Source organism: Cryptotermes secundus, unplaced genomic scaffold (genome assembly GCF_002891405.2).
Source record: "Cryptotermes secundus unplaced genomic scaffold, Csec_1.0 scaffold1412, whole genome shotgun sequence".
Classification (NCBI taxonomy): Eukaryota; Metazoa; Arthropoda; class Insecta; order Blattodea; family Kalotermitidae; genus Cryptotermes; species Cryptotermes secundus.
In genome coordinates this window covers 40941-57634 of record NW_019737102.1, presented here as the reverse complement: position 1 = coordinate 57634, position 16694 = coordinate 40941, and the positions used below count along the sequence as shown (strand labels likewise).

Here is a 16694-nt window from a genome sequence, read left to right as displayed (position 1 = left end):
TTCTACATAACACTGACATGCAGCACTGAAGCAAACTGGCCAGGTAGCTGGCCACATTGTTACTTACCGGTGTTGAAGTCAAGAGCAAACTCCTCAAAATCATTGCCCTTGACAATGCTGTAGATGAGTTTGCGTCCAAGAGGTGACTCAGCCTGAATACTAACAGACAGAGGGGAGTGCAACTCGATGTTTTCTAGAACACTATCGGTGTAGAACTGCTTGTCAAAGAGCGGCATTGACTTATCTATTACTTTCACATGGACAGGGACTTCCGTTGAACATGCACTGATGCCTACAGAACATGAAACATATTAAATGTATTACAAATAAATAATGTCAAATGGGCAAAACCACCTACACAAAAAATTAATGCAGCAAACCAAACTGCAAAATATTTCTTATCTCCACTTCTGGATGCCTAAAAGTTACATTTTGAAACATATGAGGTGTACTGGAAAGTTCTCATACAGTTATTCTTGTAACTGCCTCAGTGAAAGAAGATGAGAGGGGAGGCCAGGATCACACTTCCACAAGCCTATTGCACCAGTCTGCCATGTGACACTGCGCTGTGAATATGCATTATTTTTATATGAGTGCTTTCTTGACTTTCTGTTTTGTTTTGTCTGCAATGGATGGCAATTCGAGCAATGCGTCTGCATCAAGATTTGCGTGAAGCTCAGTAAATCTGCTATCAAAACCCCTGAAACTCTTCATGAGGCTTTTGGAGAACATTCTTTAATCTGGACAATTGTCCTTCAATGGCATTCATGTTTTTTGGTTGGTTGAATGTCAGGTGAAGATGACGAATGTTCGGGAAAACCAAGCACCAGAAAAATGACAGAAAATGTTGACAAAATTCAAGAAGTCATACACAAAGACTGTCACCGAACAATCCATGAACTCAATGACACCACTAGCATCAGTTATGGAGTTTTCCTGGAGATCTTTAACACTTCGTGGACCGGCGATTTAAATATTTAAATCACCCTGGGGACCAGCATTTTTAAACCTACTACCCTAACTTGTGCACTGTTCACTTTAAAAATTAATATAAAATTTCCTGATTAATTTTATGAACTAAAATTTTTTGAGAACACTTTCCAATGCTTCTAGAAGTGCTTGAGAGTGTGATATTTCTTGAAATATTCCCCTTTGTGAAGTGGCATTACACAGAACTTGCAGATGTAGACATGCTCCTTTTTTTGTGAACTGTGGAAACACGGCATTGCCTAGAAAGATGCTTCCCCTTGGAATGTTTACTCTTACAATTTTCACGAGGGTATGTTTCCGCATATCACCCGAGAGTCGCCCTGTGGGATCCACATGAGGCTTGCGTGGGGTGGGACTGGATGGGCACAGTCACACTAAGTCTGTGTCTGACTCTGGTTCTGCCACCACCATCTGGTCTGTAGCCCAGGGCTTTGCCACATTCATCAGAAATGCTTTGTATTTCAATTTTGAATCAGGGTTTAGATTTTTGTGATTTTTTAAATTTTTTACTGTCCTCGCAATGTTAGTCACTGCAATGTTATTACCTTNTAAAATTTTTTACTGTCCCTGCAATGTTATTACCCCCCACAAGTGGCCACAATTATTTGCTCTCCCCTGTCACTGCTGCTCTCTCAAACACCATAACTACGCATCTCACAAGGCAGGTCAGCTGGCTCATCGGAAAAGAATCTGTCCTTGTCCATACCCCAACACTAACTACTGGCTGATACATACAGCTTGAAGAGCAACAAAGCATTATCACTTATAGTGGCTTAAGAAAACAGCGAGATCAACTTACTGACAAGTAAGCGAATATTCCAGAGTTTTATTACGCCATTGCGTGCAACTTGGGTGGTGCCAGAGAGATGTATAGTGTGTTGCAACTTATCATGTTTTAAAATCCTGTTAACAGGCGAACGGTCCGCCATGTTTAAAAGCGAAAACCCTTCTAAGGGTGCGCGGTCCGCAAAATGTTAACAGAAAATTTGAATGTACGCTGCAATGCCATGAAGTCTGATCCCTGACTCTTGACAAATGATCAAAAGCTGCAGCACATAAACATGTGTCTTGAGCTAAAAGAGAAGGCTAATGAGGACCAAACTTTTACTCGTATCTCTAGGAAAAGAAAAAATTCCTTACTTCTGTTTGTTTCTTCTACATGCACTCAAGAGATATAAAATGTAATGCAACCTTACCTCCATCGTATGCTGCTATAATCAACTCATATTCCCGATTGTGTCCTTCCAGGTTCTGTTTCAGAGTCACTTCTCCTGTTTTCCTGCACACTTTGAACAGTTCTCCATGACCTTTAATAAGTTCATAGCGTACTTCTCCATTCTCACCCTTGTCCATATCAACAGCACTGACCTGAGAAAAGCAAGAAAACCACCAAATATCAGAACCCCTTCATTTCACTTCCTGCAAAATAGTTTGCACAAGAGCATCAACTTCATCAACTCCCTGTTCAAATTTTCGGGAACAGGGAGGGAGGTTTTGTCTCAGCAGGTCATGGAAGCCTCTCATCTGTTCCCTAAAAAACACCCTGGGACATGACGCCAGATCCACGAGGCTACACAGGCCATGATCGACTAACATAGCAAACCCCCACCACCACAGCTTAAGGGTTAGTGCCCTCCAGTTAACCTTGCCTTTCTCTCCCCCAACACAATTCATTTCATTCATAGAAAAACCCTGCTTCTGTTTCCAGCCCCTTCCCCCTCCCACTCCATTGATTTCCCATGTAGACTTGCCCCCCCCCCTTCACTGCTCTCACATAGCTGTGTTTATTTCCAACACCAGTTTGCTTGTACTGGTTCTCACTCTTTGCTTACGGATTTCTTATTTTTCCTTCTACCCTGAAGATGAAGGCGATACATTCCTCTGAAACGTTGGTTAAGAACACATCTACACGGTGCCACATCCCAGAAGACTGCTTTCTTCATAGTCACCGCCGTGGAAACCTCAAATCTTACGAAAGTGATTATGTTTTACATGAACTCCAATACAGAGATACACGGATCAGTTCATGTCTTCTAAAATGTGAGAAGTTTCTTCAAGAGCTGGGTTAGCTCAATAGAGAAACTAGATTACAGGCTGGATAACTGAAGAATATGAGTTCAATTTGAAGCAGAGGCAAAAGACTTTTCTCTTCTCCATAATGTCCAGGCTGGCTCTAGGATCCACTCAGCATCCAGTACAGTGGGTACCAGGGACTGTTTCCCTGGGGGTAAAGCAGCAGGGATGAGAAGTGGGCCACTCACCACCTCCATCTAGTGCTGAGGTTAAGAATGGTGGTACACCACCTTCACATCCCCATACATCTTCATGGCGTGGTGCTTAAGTAATTATAGCCTGGGATAATTTCAGCTTTACTTTACAACATAGTAATAACTTAAAAAGTACTAACAATTCCTTAATATTGATGTAAAAACCTAAAGTTCTTAGTGTTCCCTAAAACATAAAAATTTCAACTGTTTAATTTGGGGCTTGACACACTCTTCTTACCTTTGTTATTACATCACCTTTCTGGGCATCCACAGACACAACAGCATAGTATGGAAGGTTGACAAACATGGGACAGTTATCATTGATGTCTAGGATTGTTACATTCACCATTACATGTGCAACCCTAGGGCGATCTCCTCTTGCATCATCACTGTGGGCCTGTGGTGGAAATAAGCAAGATATTATCTTCACAGTATGCATCCTGTTTTGCGTGCCCAAATGTATATAGTTAGGTTAGCCATCACCACAACAAAGTGATTTATAATCAATATTTTACAATTGAGCTAAATGCAGTGTAGTATATACCCAGTACAATGCTCATACAAGGAAGTGCATACAATATAATTCACAACCACAAGTATCACACAACATTATATCGATGAACATGTGTACCTTAGCACTACATATTACAATAGCTTCCATATACTTTGACAATTATCGCTGGGTACCATGGATGTCTACAACGTGGATGCTTACAACATTGGATCCATGTACTATATAATGATGTAGCTCAACACAACACTGGTAACTATAACTTTGAAACTTTAAAGCTTGGCTTACATAATTATTAATTTTTAATAAATTTTAATAACTTCAATAATTTTTTAAATAATTTTTAATACATCTTTCAATACTTTTATTACCTTTAATACATGGTGCAATCAAAAGTTCCAGAAATTTGAATTTTGTGCACAAGTGGTTATGAGTACATCGAAATACTGCTAGGTGTCTCCCTAAACACCCTTCTTGAATCAGCGTGGCAAGCAGCATCAAGTTGAGTGGTTGGGTTTATTGTTGGTGAACGTATTTCCATTGCTGTGTTTCCGTGAGTGCGGTTTTGCAATGGCTGACCTGAGAGAGCAGCGTGTCTGTATAAAGTTTTGTTTTAAACTTGGGAAAACCGCTGCAGAAACACACCAAAGGTTGAAGCAAGCTTTGGGTGACAATACTTTAGGCCAGACACAAACTTACAACTGGTAGAAGCGTTTCAAAAATGGCCATCGACTGATGATGAAGATCGTTTGGGATGGCTGTCAACTGGCATCACACCAGAATATGTAGCGAAAGTTAGGGGTCTGACTCTGCAAGATCGTTGACTGACCATCCAAGACCTCTGTAACACCCTGGGACTAAGTTATGGTAGATGGCAATGAATTTTGTCAGAGGAACTGAACATGAGGAGGATTGCGGCGAAGTTTGTGCCACGAATGCTGCAAAATGAACAGAAGCAGCATCGCTTGGAAGTCTGCAGAAAATTTCAACAACAGCTTAAAGGGGATTCAAACTTTCTTTTGAAATTTGCCACTGGTGACGAAAGTTGAGTTCTTTGATATTGATGAAACTGTTCATAATGAGTTCATCCCTCCTGGTCAGACAGTCAATAAAGAGTTCTATCGCGATGTTCTAAGGCATTTGAGGGAGAAAACGTCCAGAGAAGTGGCACACAAATGACTGGGTACTCCACCATGACAATGCACGACCACATACGGCTTACATTGTGCAGGAATTTTTGGCTAAAAACAAGATGGCCGTTGTTCCCCACCCACCATACTCACCAGACTTTGCTCCATGCGACTTCTTTCTCTTCCCCAAGATGAAAATAAAGTTGAGGGGGCGAAGATTTGATACAGTTGATGAAATTCAAGTGGAACAAAGACAGTACTAAACACCCTAACAAAGAAAGACTTCCAGGATGCATTCCAAAAGTGGTAGGAACACTGGGATCAGTGCATGAGCTCCCAAGAGGACTATTTTGAAGGTGATGGTGCAGAATAAGATCCAGATAAGAAGTAATAGTTTTTATTAATATATTTTGGGATCTTTTGGATTGCACCATGTACAAAGTCAACATACTTGTATAATATTTATTTTTAATATACCCTAGGTATATTTTATATATCTTTACATACCTAATTTCAATACTTATATTTCATTCGAGGCACAATTCTGTATCATACGAGTATGACACACTGCACCAAATATGGAACTATATCAGCAATTCAATGACCCTACCCATATTCTTACATCACTGCCAGATGATGGTTCTATGGGACCGAAACTTGTAGCAGGAAATAAATACTCAATTGTAAAATATTGACTGATTATAAATCACTTTGTTCTGGCAGTGGCTAACCTAACTATATAAGCAAGATACTGTCTGTTGAAACAAAACAAGCAGATTTTCATTACTGCTGCAGCATAAATAAGCATTATGTCAAAAGCTCAGAGCAAAAAACTGGAATATTTAAACCATTAACATGGAAAGAGTATGGAATAAAATGCAATGAGCAATATCTCTTCTGAATCAGTATACAGAACTCTTGCTTATATCTAAAGCAATAAAATCAAGTAATAAAATAACTTCTGGATTGTTAACATCATGGTACTTCAGAGACAGTCTGACATTTCAGAAGAGTTTAGCTTGCTGCCCACTTCTGCTGGTTTTTGCTTGGCTTACTCTTTAATTCTGAAGATGGTATATGTTCCTCCAAAATGTTGGGCTCTGTCTGAGCTGTATGGAGTTACTGTTTATATATTGGTTAGTTGCTGGCTTTTCACCACAGAGGGACAGTCCATTTGGGATTTGTGTCGAACAGAGTGATAATGGGACAGGTTCTTCTCTGAGTATGTCAGTTTTTCCTTGTCAGTTATTATTCCACCAGTGCTCCACTCTCTTACCTATCACCCAGGACTGGTATAATAATAGGTCTGATTGCAGCCTAAATACCAAGGGGCTCTGCCTCTCACCACCGAAAGAAAAAAACATACATATGATCACTGTTCACGGGAAGACATTTTTCCCTCTTTATAGAATGATCAAGTCAAGGAGGATGAGGTGGGCAGGGCATGTAGCACGAATGTTGGAGATGTGGAATGCATATAGGATAGTGGTGGGAAAGCCAGAAGGAAAGAGACCACTGGAAAGACCAAGGCATAGGTGGGCAGACAATATTAAAATGGATCTTAGAGAGATAGGATGGGATGGTATGAATTGGATTGATCTGGCTCAGGATATGGACCTGTGGAGGGCTCTTGTGAACATGGTAATGAACCTTCAGCTTCCATAAAATGCTGGGAAATTCTTGAGTAGCTGCAGAATTGGCAGCTCCTCAAGAAGGGCTCAGGTCCATGAGTGAGTAAGTAAGTAAGTTAGAGTTTGTGATCAAAAAAGAACAGAAAAAAAAAGAAAGAAATTAAATGCTGGGAGTATAAGCAACTTGTTATTAGTACCTACTGTACCAAGTTCATATTCTTCAGAGACAGAACACTCACATTACAGTTTTCGACCACAGGGAGGCAGGGAGGAAAAACCACTCGAACAAAACTAAGTAAACCAAAATCATTGCAGAATAACAGTTAATAATTTAGTGTTACTGAATTAACTACAAATATTAGTAGCACCAAATGAAACTTGAGAATGATCATAAGTGGCGCTGAACACTGCACTGTAATTGTGTTCCATTAGCTTTTGTTTTAGGCACACCCTGAAGTTGCTATCATAAGAATCACTACCATCATGACATGTATCCAGAATCTCCACAGAAATGCATTACTGAAATCAACTGATCTGAGATCATATCCAGTGAGAGAAAATCAAGACTCCCAATATTATACTAACAATTAAGAAAATGTTTAACATTTCTAACTTACCTCAACAATCAATTCATATTTGTCCTTCACTTCCCTGTCAAATCTCTCTCCCGTAGTCCGTATGGCTCCAGAAGTGGATCCAATTTCAAACTTGTCTGTTGGATTGAGAATTCTAAATATCACATGTTCATTCAAGGCACTTCCTAGTACATTAACAACAGCAACAGTTGTCACTTTGGTTGAATTCTCCATTATCGCCCCTGTGTAAACATTTTTCTGGAAATTTAGGCCAGAGTTTTCAGATTTTTCAACGCGGATATTCACTTTTGCAACACTGGAAAATTTACCATCTGAGACACGTAACTGGAGTTTAGGAAAAGGCTTGATATTGTCAGGATCCATAACTGTGATTACTCCTGTGCTGGCATCAATGGCAAACACATTTCCTGCATTTCCATCAATTATGTCATAACGCAGTGCTGTGCCAACAGATGTATCGGGGTCAGTGGCATTCACCTGTACATAAAACAGAAATAGTTATAATAACTTAAATAATTCCCTTTACAAGGAAACACCCAAACATAATGGTCAAGGCAGACCAGATAAAACTAAGGGAACATTTTTGATTTATTTAAAGAGGACTTAAAATTCTTTCTATTGAATCGCTCTTTTTACTATGTTGAGAAATTTATGTCATTTTAATTATTTTAAAATGTGTGAGTCTATCACTGTCTCTTGAAATTATAAAGATCTTATTTTCACTTAATTTTATATCTCTGGATACAGCGTTTTGTACGGAAATAGAAATTTTTGTATGCGGGTTTGTCATATTGTATCTCATTTTCATAGTTGCATATGGTATTTTGTAACATTTACACAATTTGTGTATGTAGTTAAGAATTATGGTACTGGTGACTTATATATGATAAAACTAGACTTGTTCTACATCTGGAGGCACTATTGGCAAATATGGATTTTTGGAACAAATAAAGATATGAATATGAATGCTCATACATTATTTCTGCGAGATCCTGGACTCAAATCTTTGCCTGGAGATTGGGTACACTAACTGAGGTCTTTCAAGGTTCTCCTCAGTCCCTCCAAGCAAATTCTATGATAGAATTTCAAATCAGGCAATGACTGCTGCCTTCCACATCCTTACCAATTCATTATTCATTACCCACTCTATCATTCAACGTTATATGTTTGAAGCTAGTTTGTTTACCCCAGCCACATCAACCTTCTAGGGCAGAGTGGTTACCATATATACCACTTGCTTTACCATCACAGCATTCTGTCTACGCAGTACATGCATGGGCTTGGTGTGATTCCTAAAAAAAAGTAATTATTTTCCTAATCCAGTAACCAATTCGTCTTCGTAATGTAGGTCACTGAGTTTACTATGACATAGGAACTGAATTGTTTAATACAACTGATGAATCTGAGGCTTCAAAGGCTTAAGGCCAACTACATCCTTCCTCATGAAATAGCATCACTTCAGTAACAGCATACTACTATCATTTTGGGAATATACAGTATTTTAGGAGACATATTTTCTGAATACAGATATTTTATACCCCAGTTACCCACAGTGTCATTCAACAGGATACAACTTGCATGGTGAAGTGTTTCCACTACTAAGACATCTACACTCTTATTTAACTTTTATATGGACAAAGTATTCAACATAAAATTATAGTTTTAAGATTTGACTTTGCATTTTGACTTTATTCCATCTATGAGCAATGTGGCACATAGACGGCATGTAAGCAAAAGGCAAAGTCAGATTTACACAAAGTAACAGGATTAATATAACTCACTGTGACTCAGGAGATAACCATTTTAATTTTTCTAAGCAGATCCCCATTTTAAGTTTTTCTTATTTAACATTCAGTTTCAATAACCCCAATAATTTCTGTTTAATTTTCTATTGTTAACACTTTCTTCAGTTTAGTGTCCAGGCCCTCTACTCCCTAGAGGAATCTGGAAATTTCAGTATAATATATTTAATACTTTTATTTGTTCTATCATTTATATCAGTGCATCAGCTTACCTGTAAAATAGCAACATGCTTATATGTTGGCAGGAGAAGAGTGGTATTATAAACTGAATGAACGAAGCGCGGTGCACAGTCATTGACATCTGTTACTGAAATCTCAACTTTTGCCACTGTCTCTGATGATAACCTTGGTTTCCCAAGGTCTGATACTTTCACGTGGAAATGGAATTCAGATATCTGCTCATGATCCAAAGTCATCACAGTACGAATGGCTCCTGTATCAACATAAAAATGATTCAATGTTGTAATCTGGAAAATGCTAGCAGGACTGACCCTCTATAAATGTCTGCTATTCAGATTCTGGTTTTTGATATCCTATGCTTCATCGCACTTCTTCAAATTAATGATAATGGCAAAATTTACATTTTCATATTTTTTAGATATTTATTTATTTCGTCTCTATAGATCATTGTTACATGACATAGGACAAGTCAGTTACTGTACATTGGCTGTATGTATTCTTTAGTCCATTTCATTGCATGATAAATCTCATCCTGTAAACAACACATTCCATGAAGTAAACATAAAATAACCTATAACATCCATTTTATTAAAGTCTGCTGAACTAGCCTCAAACTCAAACTTATCAAGGTACATCTAAACCTGTATTTATTCCTTAATGTGAAAGGGGATGACTGATACATTTTTGTAAGGTAAACAACACATTCCATGAAGTAAACATAAAATAACCTATAACATCCATTTTATTAAAGTCTGCTGAACTAGCCTCAAACTCAAACTTATCAAGGTACATCTAAACCTGTATTTATTCCTTAATGTGAAAGGGGATGACTGATACATTTTTGTAAGGTAAACAACACATTCCATGAAGTAAACATAAAATAACCTATAACATCCATTTTATTAAAGTCTGCTGAACTAGCCTCAAACTCAAACTTATCAAGGTACATCTAAACCTGTATTTATTCCTTAATGTGAAAGGGGATGACTGATACATTTTTGTAAGGTAAACAACACATTCCATGAAGTAAACATAAAATAACCTATAACATCCATTTTATTAAAGTCTGCTGAACTAGCCTCAAACTCAAACTTATCAAGGTACATCTAAACCTGTATTTATTCCTTAATGTGAAAGGGGATGACTGATACATTTTTGTAAGGTAAACAACACATTCCATGAAGTAAACATAAAATAACCTATAACATCCATTTTATTAAAGTCTGCTGAACTAGCCTCAAACTCAAACTTATCAAGGTACATCTAAACCTGTATTTATTCCTTAATGTGAAAGGGGATGACTGATACATTTTTGTAAGGTAAACAACACATTCCATGAAGTAAACATAAAATAACCTATAACATCCATTTTATTAAAGTCTGCTGAACTAGCCTCAAACTCAAACTTATCAAGGTACATCTAAACCTGTATTTATTCCTTAATGTGAAAGGGGATGACTGATACATTTTTGTAAGGTAAACAACACATTCCATGAAGTAAACATAAAATAACCTATAACATCCATTTTATTAAAGTCTGCTGAACTAGCCTCAAACTCAAACTTATCAAGGTACATCTAAACCTGTATTTATTCCTTAATGTGAAAGGGGATGACTGATACATTTTTGTAAGAACAATATTAGATTTCATCAAAATCTCTTCCTCCATAACGGAATTCAAAAAGGCAAAAGGATGCATGAGGTCATATATTATTGTGACATGACTCCTAAGAGACAGAATAGTGGAGCCAGAGGAGACATACATTGCTGGGCAATGGCTCGGTAAACAAATTTCTGTGGTAACGGATATGCAAGCAACAATAGAGGAATTGTTGAGAAAAAATGTTTTCTGTTTGGTCTGTGCAAAGTGGTTATAAAAGAAGTGAAGTAGCTGTCATCCTCTGTCAGAGAGGGTGTCCCACAATAACAAGACTGAAACTGTCAAACAGTAATAAATATCTGGTCATAAGCACCAGATTGGGCTCGACATCAAGATTGACCGACTGACTGACTGACCAACCGTCAGTCGCAATGTGACTTTGCCTCTGACTTTGGCTGGTGAGTGAGAGAGTTCAGCTGTCAGTTGTAAGTCAGCCTGTGAAGGAGGTTGGTGTGAAATGGCCGCCAGGCTGGGACCCAGTTAGTTGTCAGTTGACAAGAGTTCTGCATGGGCAACTGTAACAAGATGGCCTGAGTGTGTGAAGCTGAAGAATCTTCATTGTTAGGAGCCACTGCCAGGGAACAGCAGATACATACACATCAGGATGGAAAAAAGGCTTAGCAGGTGCTGTGGTGACCTGTAAAGCTTGGAGATTAGAGACAGTGCTGTAATTACTTGTAGTTACAAGTGGTGTGTATATGTGGTCAATAAATATGTGGTGCAATCCAAAAGTTCCGAAATATATTAATAAAAACTATTACATCTTACCTAGATCTTATTCTGCACCATCACCTTCAAAGTAGTCCCCTTGGGAGCGCATACACCGATCCCAGGGTTTCTGCCACTTTTCAAATGCATCCTGGAAGTCTTTTTTGTTAGGGTGTTTAGTACTGTCTGCGTTTCCACTTGAATTTCCTCAACTGTATCAAATCTTCGCCCCTTCAACTTTATTTTCATATTGGGGAAGAGAAAGAAGTCGCATGGAGCGAAGTCTGGCGAGTACGGTGGGTGGGGAACAATGGCCATCTTGTTTTTAGCCAAAAATTCCTGCACAATGTAAGCTGAATGCGGTCGTGCATTGTCATGGTGGAGTACCCAGTCATTCTTGCACCACTTCTCTGGGCGTTTTCTCCTCATGTTCTCCCTCAAAAGCCTTAGAACATCGCGACAGAACTCTTTATTGACTGTTTGATCAGGAGGGACAAACTCCTTACGAACAATCCCATCAATATCAAAAAAACAGATCAACATGGACTTACTGTTGCTCTTGACTTGTTGAGCTTTTTTAGGCCAAGGTGAAGAAGGGCTCTTCCATTGTGACAATTGCCACTTGCTTTCAGGATCGTAGCCATAAACCCAACTTTTGTCACCAGTGACAACCTTCGAAAGAAAGTTTGGATCCTCTTGAAGCTGTTGCTGAAGTTCCCTGCAGACTTCCAAGCGATGCTGCTTCTATTCATTTTGCAGCAGTCATGGCACAAACTTCTCTGCAATCCTCCTCGTGTTCAGTTCCTCTGACAAAATTCGTTGCCATATACCATAACTTAGTCCCAAGGTGTTACAGAGGTCTTGATGGTCAGTCTACGATCTTGCAGAATCAGATCCCTAACTTTCGCCACATTTTCTGGTGTTTTGCACATTGACGGCCGTCCTGAACGATCGTCATCATCAGTCAATGTTTGGCCATTTTTAAAACGCTTATACCAGTTGTAAATTTGTGTCTGGCCTAAACTGTTTTCACCAAAAGCTTTCTACAACATTTGGTGCATTTCTGCAGCGGTTTTCCCAAGTTTGAAACAAAACTTTATACAGACACGCTGCTCTCTCAGGTCAGCCGTCACAAAACCGCAAACTCACGGAAACACAACAATGGAAATAGGTTCACCAACAATAAACCCAACCACTCAACTTGACGCCGCTTGCCACACCGATTCAAGAAAGATGTGTGAGGAGACATCTAGTGGTATTTCGATGTACTTGTAACCATTCGTGCACAAAATTCAAATTTCGGAAACTTTTGGATTGCCCCACGTATATTCATAAATCCACACCCTGTCTACAGTCACACACCGCTAAATCATGACATTATCTTTCCTTCCTTTTTGCTACAGAATATAAAGTCTTTTATCACATTACTAACCTGTGCTGGAGTCAATATGGAAGAACTTCCGAGGAAGGGCCTCCATAATATCATAGCTGAGCAAGGCATTTAGTTCTGAATCTAGATCACGGGCTGTGATAACAAGCGGAGCACTTGTATTGGTTAATACTAGGGAACCTATAGCAGCTGCCTCACTCACAGAACCTGAGTAAACAGCCTGTGTGAAGTGTGGTGCATTGTCATTGCGATCCAGTACATGGACAATCACACCGCACCGAGCCTTTGCTCCAGCCTGTAAGGAATTAACAGCACATCACAAAAACTGAAAACTTAAAACTTTATATTAATGTGAAATTCTGTCTCTCACTGAAGGAATAAGAGAGATTTAGGGCGACTTAAAGTACTGGTGACAATACTTGCATCGAAGACACTAAAGAGGGAAAATTATTCAGCACTGGATTTACCATTGTCATTACACAATTTCTGGTTTCCATTGCAACGAACCGTCAAATCTCAGTATGTTCCAGGAGCACAACTTATGCAGCAGATCACAAATTACAAAGCACTTTTTTTTTCAGTATATCATGCCTATTATGTGAGTGCTGATGTCATTTTGATGAGGATATGGGAAGGAAATGGTTTATGACTATTTGTGGGAGATGGTGCTGAAAGTTGGCCTTAATGCAGTGTTGAATAATAATTAACATAATGGGTATAATTTTCTCAATTTTGCATATTTATTGCAACCTCTCATTAGAATGGTGTTTTTTATTTATATTTTGTCTCTGTAGCATGTTCAAAAATTATTGTTTTGTTGCTGCTGCTTTAGCTGTTGCTGTTTGCTGAGATGTGGGGAACATGCTATAATATGGCATCATATTTTCCACTACTGACACTGACCTTAGTTGAGATGAAAGCATAACAGATCAATTTTTCAGTGTTCCACACATATAGCAACATGATATTCAGCTGCTCCACAAATGGAAAAGTTTGGGAGCCACTGCTCTAGTACATAAATGAAACATGTTCTTTTACTTACCATATTGGTAGCTTCTACAGAAAGATTGTAGAATTTATTCAGTTCATAATCTAATTGACGTTTGGTGATAATAACTCCAGTGCTTGGGTTAATGAAAAACATATCATCCTTGTTCCCATCTATTATTTCAAAAAATAAAGATGATGTACTGCGTGCTTCAAGATGCTTCACATAGGTACCAATTGGCTGATTCTCATAGATCTCAGCTGCATGTTCTTGTTTGTTGAATCTGTTAAACATTTGAAGGTAGAGGATTACAAAAATAAAGTATTATTATTAACCTTTATAACCTTTTGAGCGAGAAAAATTGGATGCTGAGTTTAGGCAGTAAAATAACTGACAACAAGTTTTGCAATACTTATTTAACAAATCACAGATTTCTAACGGAAACAACAGAGTTTATAATGGGTCACACAACACAGAAAGTTGAATTAATTTAGTGTGTATGTATATTTATCAGTACATACAGACATCAATTAAGTTAAATTTCTGCATCCTTTCCTATTATTTTGTTCCTAATCTAACCTAAAGAAACTGAACCTCACATAACATTCTTAACAAAATACTATTCATTTAACAGTGCACCTTTCATTACTCTTACCAGTATATGCTGAATGCTTATAATTCCGGGTAAATATATATAATTATTGGATTAATAATTTCATTGCACTTAGAACTTTAGCAGGTCACAAATTATTTGATAGTATTTATTGTGTTTTCTCAGCTGTACAATGAAAACATAACAATCCTACAGTCAGGCCAGATGATGGTGAGATAACACATCCCCGGTATCATAACAAAATTATAATTTATTACATAATATAGAATGCACTAAATGTAGAATTCAAACAGTATTAGACACTTCTGTGCTGTGAAGAGAACATGTATGTCTTACCTTGGTGGTGCATTATCAGCCATTGTAACCATTATATGCACATGGATTGTAGAAAACAAAGCAGGAGAACCACTGTCCATAGCCTTCACCATAAGAGTATACTCAGACATGATACTGTAGTCTAACTCTCGCGCTACATTCACTGTGCCCATTTCAGGGTCAATGCTGAACACATTGCCAACATTACCTAAGAAAATATATAAGAAACAATTAATATTATAAAATATGCTGTTTAAGGTGAATTATTCTGCCTATCTTTGAAATCCTTGTCAGGTTCTGACATGAATTGGTATTCAAAGAAAAACCCATTAAAACTTTTATTGATAATGAAACACAAAGTTTCCAAATTTCAGAGAAATTATTTTAATATGAAATTGGTACCTGTAGTTCTGTATGGGTCTGAAACTTGATCTTTTACATTATGGGAAAACAGCAAACAGAGGGTATCTGAGAACACAGTACCAATGATTCAGACATATGAGGGATGAATTAATAATATGCTGGAGGAAAATGCATAATGCAGAGAATCATAATTTGTACTCCTCACCATATAAAATTAGAATGATCAAATCAATGAGGTGGACAGAGAATGTAGCATGCATGGAAGAAAAGTGATGTGAATAACAACATTTTGGTGGGAAAACCTGATGGAAAGAGATGACTAGTAAGACTCAGATACTGATGTAAGGATATTTAAATGGATCTTAAAGAAATAAGATAACAAGGTGAGGAATAGATTCATCTGGCTCATGATAGGGACTAGCAAGGGAATTTTGTGAAAATGGTACTGAACCTCTGGGTTCCTTAAAATGTTGGGAATTTCTTGAGCGGCTGAGCAACTACTGGCATCTGAAGAAGGACTCAGTTCTATGGAGTTACCTAATTCTTATCCTTTCTCTGATGAATGGTATACAAAAAGAAAAAGCATCAACTATACACTAAGTACTTTGTCTTAGGAATCACAATGTTGCCTTTATACATATTCTTCTGTACTGTATTAAATACATGCTTATAAGCAAATGTGTATTTGTAAGTGAGAGCCTAACTATATAACTTACCAGAAGTTATGGAGTACGAGATCTTTGCATTCTGTCCACGATCTCTATCAATGGCATACACCTGAACTACAGCAGTACCAATAGGTGAAGTCTCAAACACTTTGCCCTGCACAATGGGACTTGTAAACTCAGGTGGATGGTCATTATGGTCATGGACTGTCACAACCACACGGGCATAATTTCGTTTGGATGGCGTTCCCTGATCTTTTACCATTACTGTCAGGATATGTTCTTCAATTGTTTCCCTACAAAAGATAATATAATTTACATGTAACTCTTCATGATTCAGAGGAAAGTTGTTAGATGTGAGACAAATAAACATAACCTCTCACAGTTTCATGACAATGCAATACCTTATCATGGAGATAAGACAACAATAGTATCTAATTACTACTGAACTTAATAAGTAAATCAACTATTTAACATATTAAGATGTGTAGTGAGATATTTCAGATGTGGCACGTTTGAGCTCTTGCACTTTACATTAGTCAGCACATGGATCTCACAATACAGTGTTGGCAAAGAAAATTTTGGTAAATGTAACAAGGAGACTAACACAAATATGACTGTTTTATAATATGATTAAATATACACTTATGAACACTTCCTACTTGATGAAATGGCTTCGCTATATAGGTGTTTTGATAAATTTCTGGCTGAAACAGCATGGATACAAGATTGGAACATGGAATGTCAGGACCTTGAATCAAGCAGGAAAATTGGAGAATTTGAAAACGGAAATGCAGAAGAATGAAGTGTCTGTTCTAGGTGTCAGCGAAGTGCGGTGGAAAGGACAAGGTGAAATAAGAAGCGGTGATTATACAGTGTATTATT

At 37.9% G+C, this 16694-nt stretch overlaps 1 protein-coding gene across 1 annotated transcript in view; it reads right to left on the bottom strand.

The window, feature by feature from the left end:
• LOC111870222 (fat-like cadherin-related tumor suppressor homolog) overlaps positions 1-16694 on the bottom strand; it is a gene marked incomplete at its 5' end in the record, with an annotated part of 105677 nt that overhangs the window by 71372 nt on the left and 17611 nt on the right. Inside the window, 9 exon segments of the mRNA XM_033753719.1 lie at positions 68-292; positions 2187-2358; positions 3496-3654; positions 7147-7602; positions 9140-9360; positions 12908-13160; positions 13908-14136; positions 14803-14989; positions 15861-16105. Coding sequence (XP_033609610.1) covers positions 68-292; positions 2187-2358; positions 3496-3654; positions 7147-7602; positions 9140-9360; positions 12908-13160; positions 13908-14136; positions 14803-14989; positions 15861-16105 — 2147 coding nt within the window.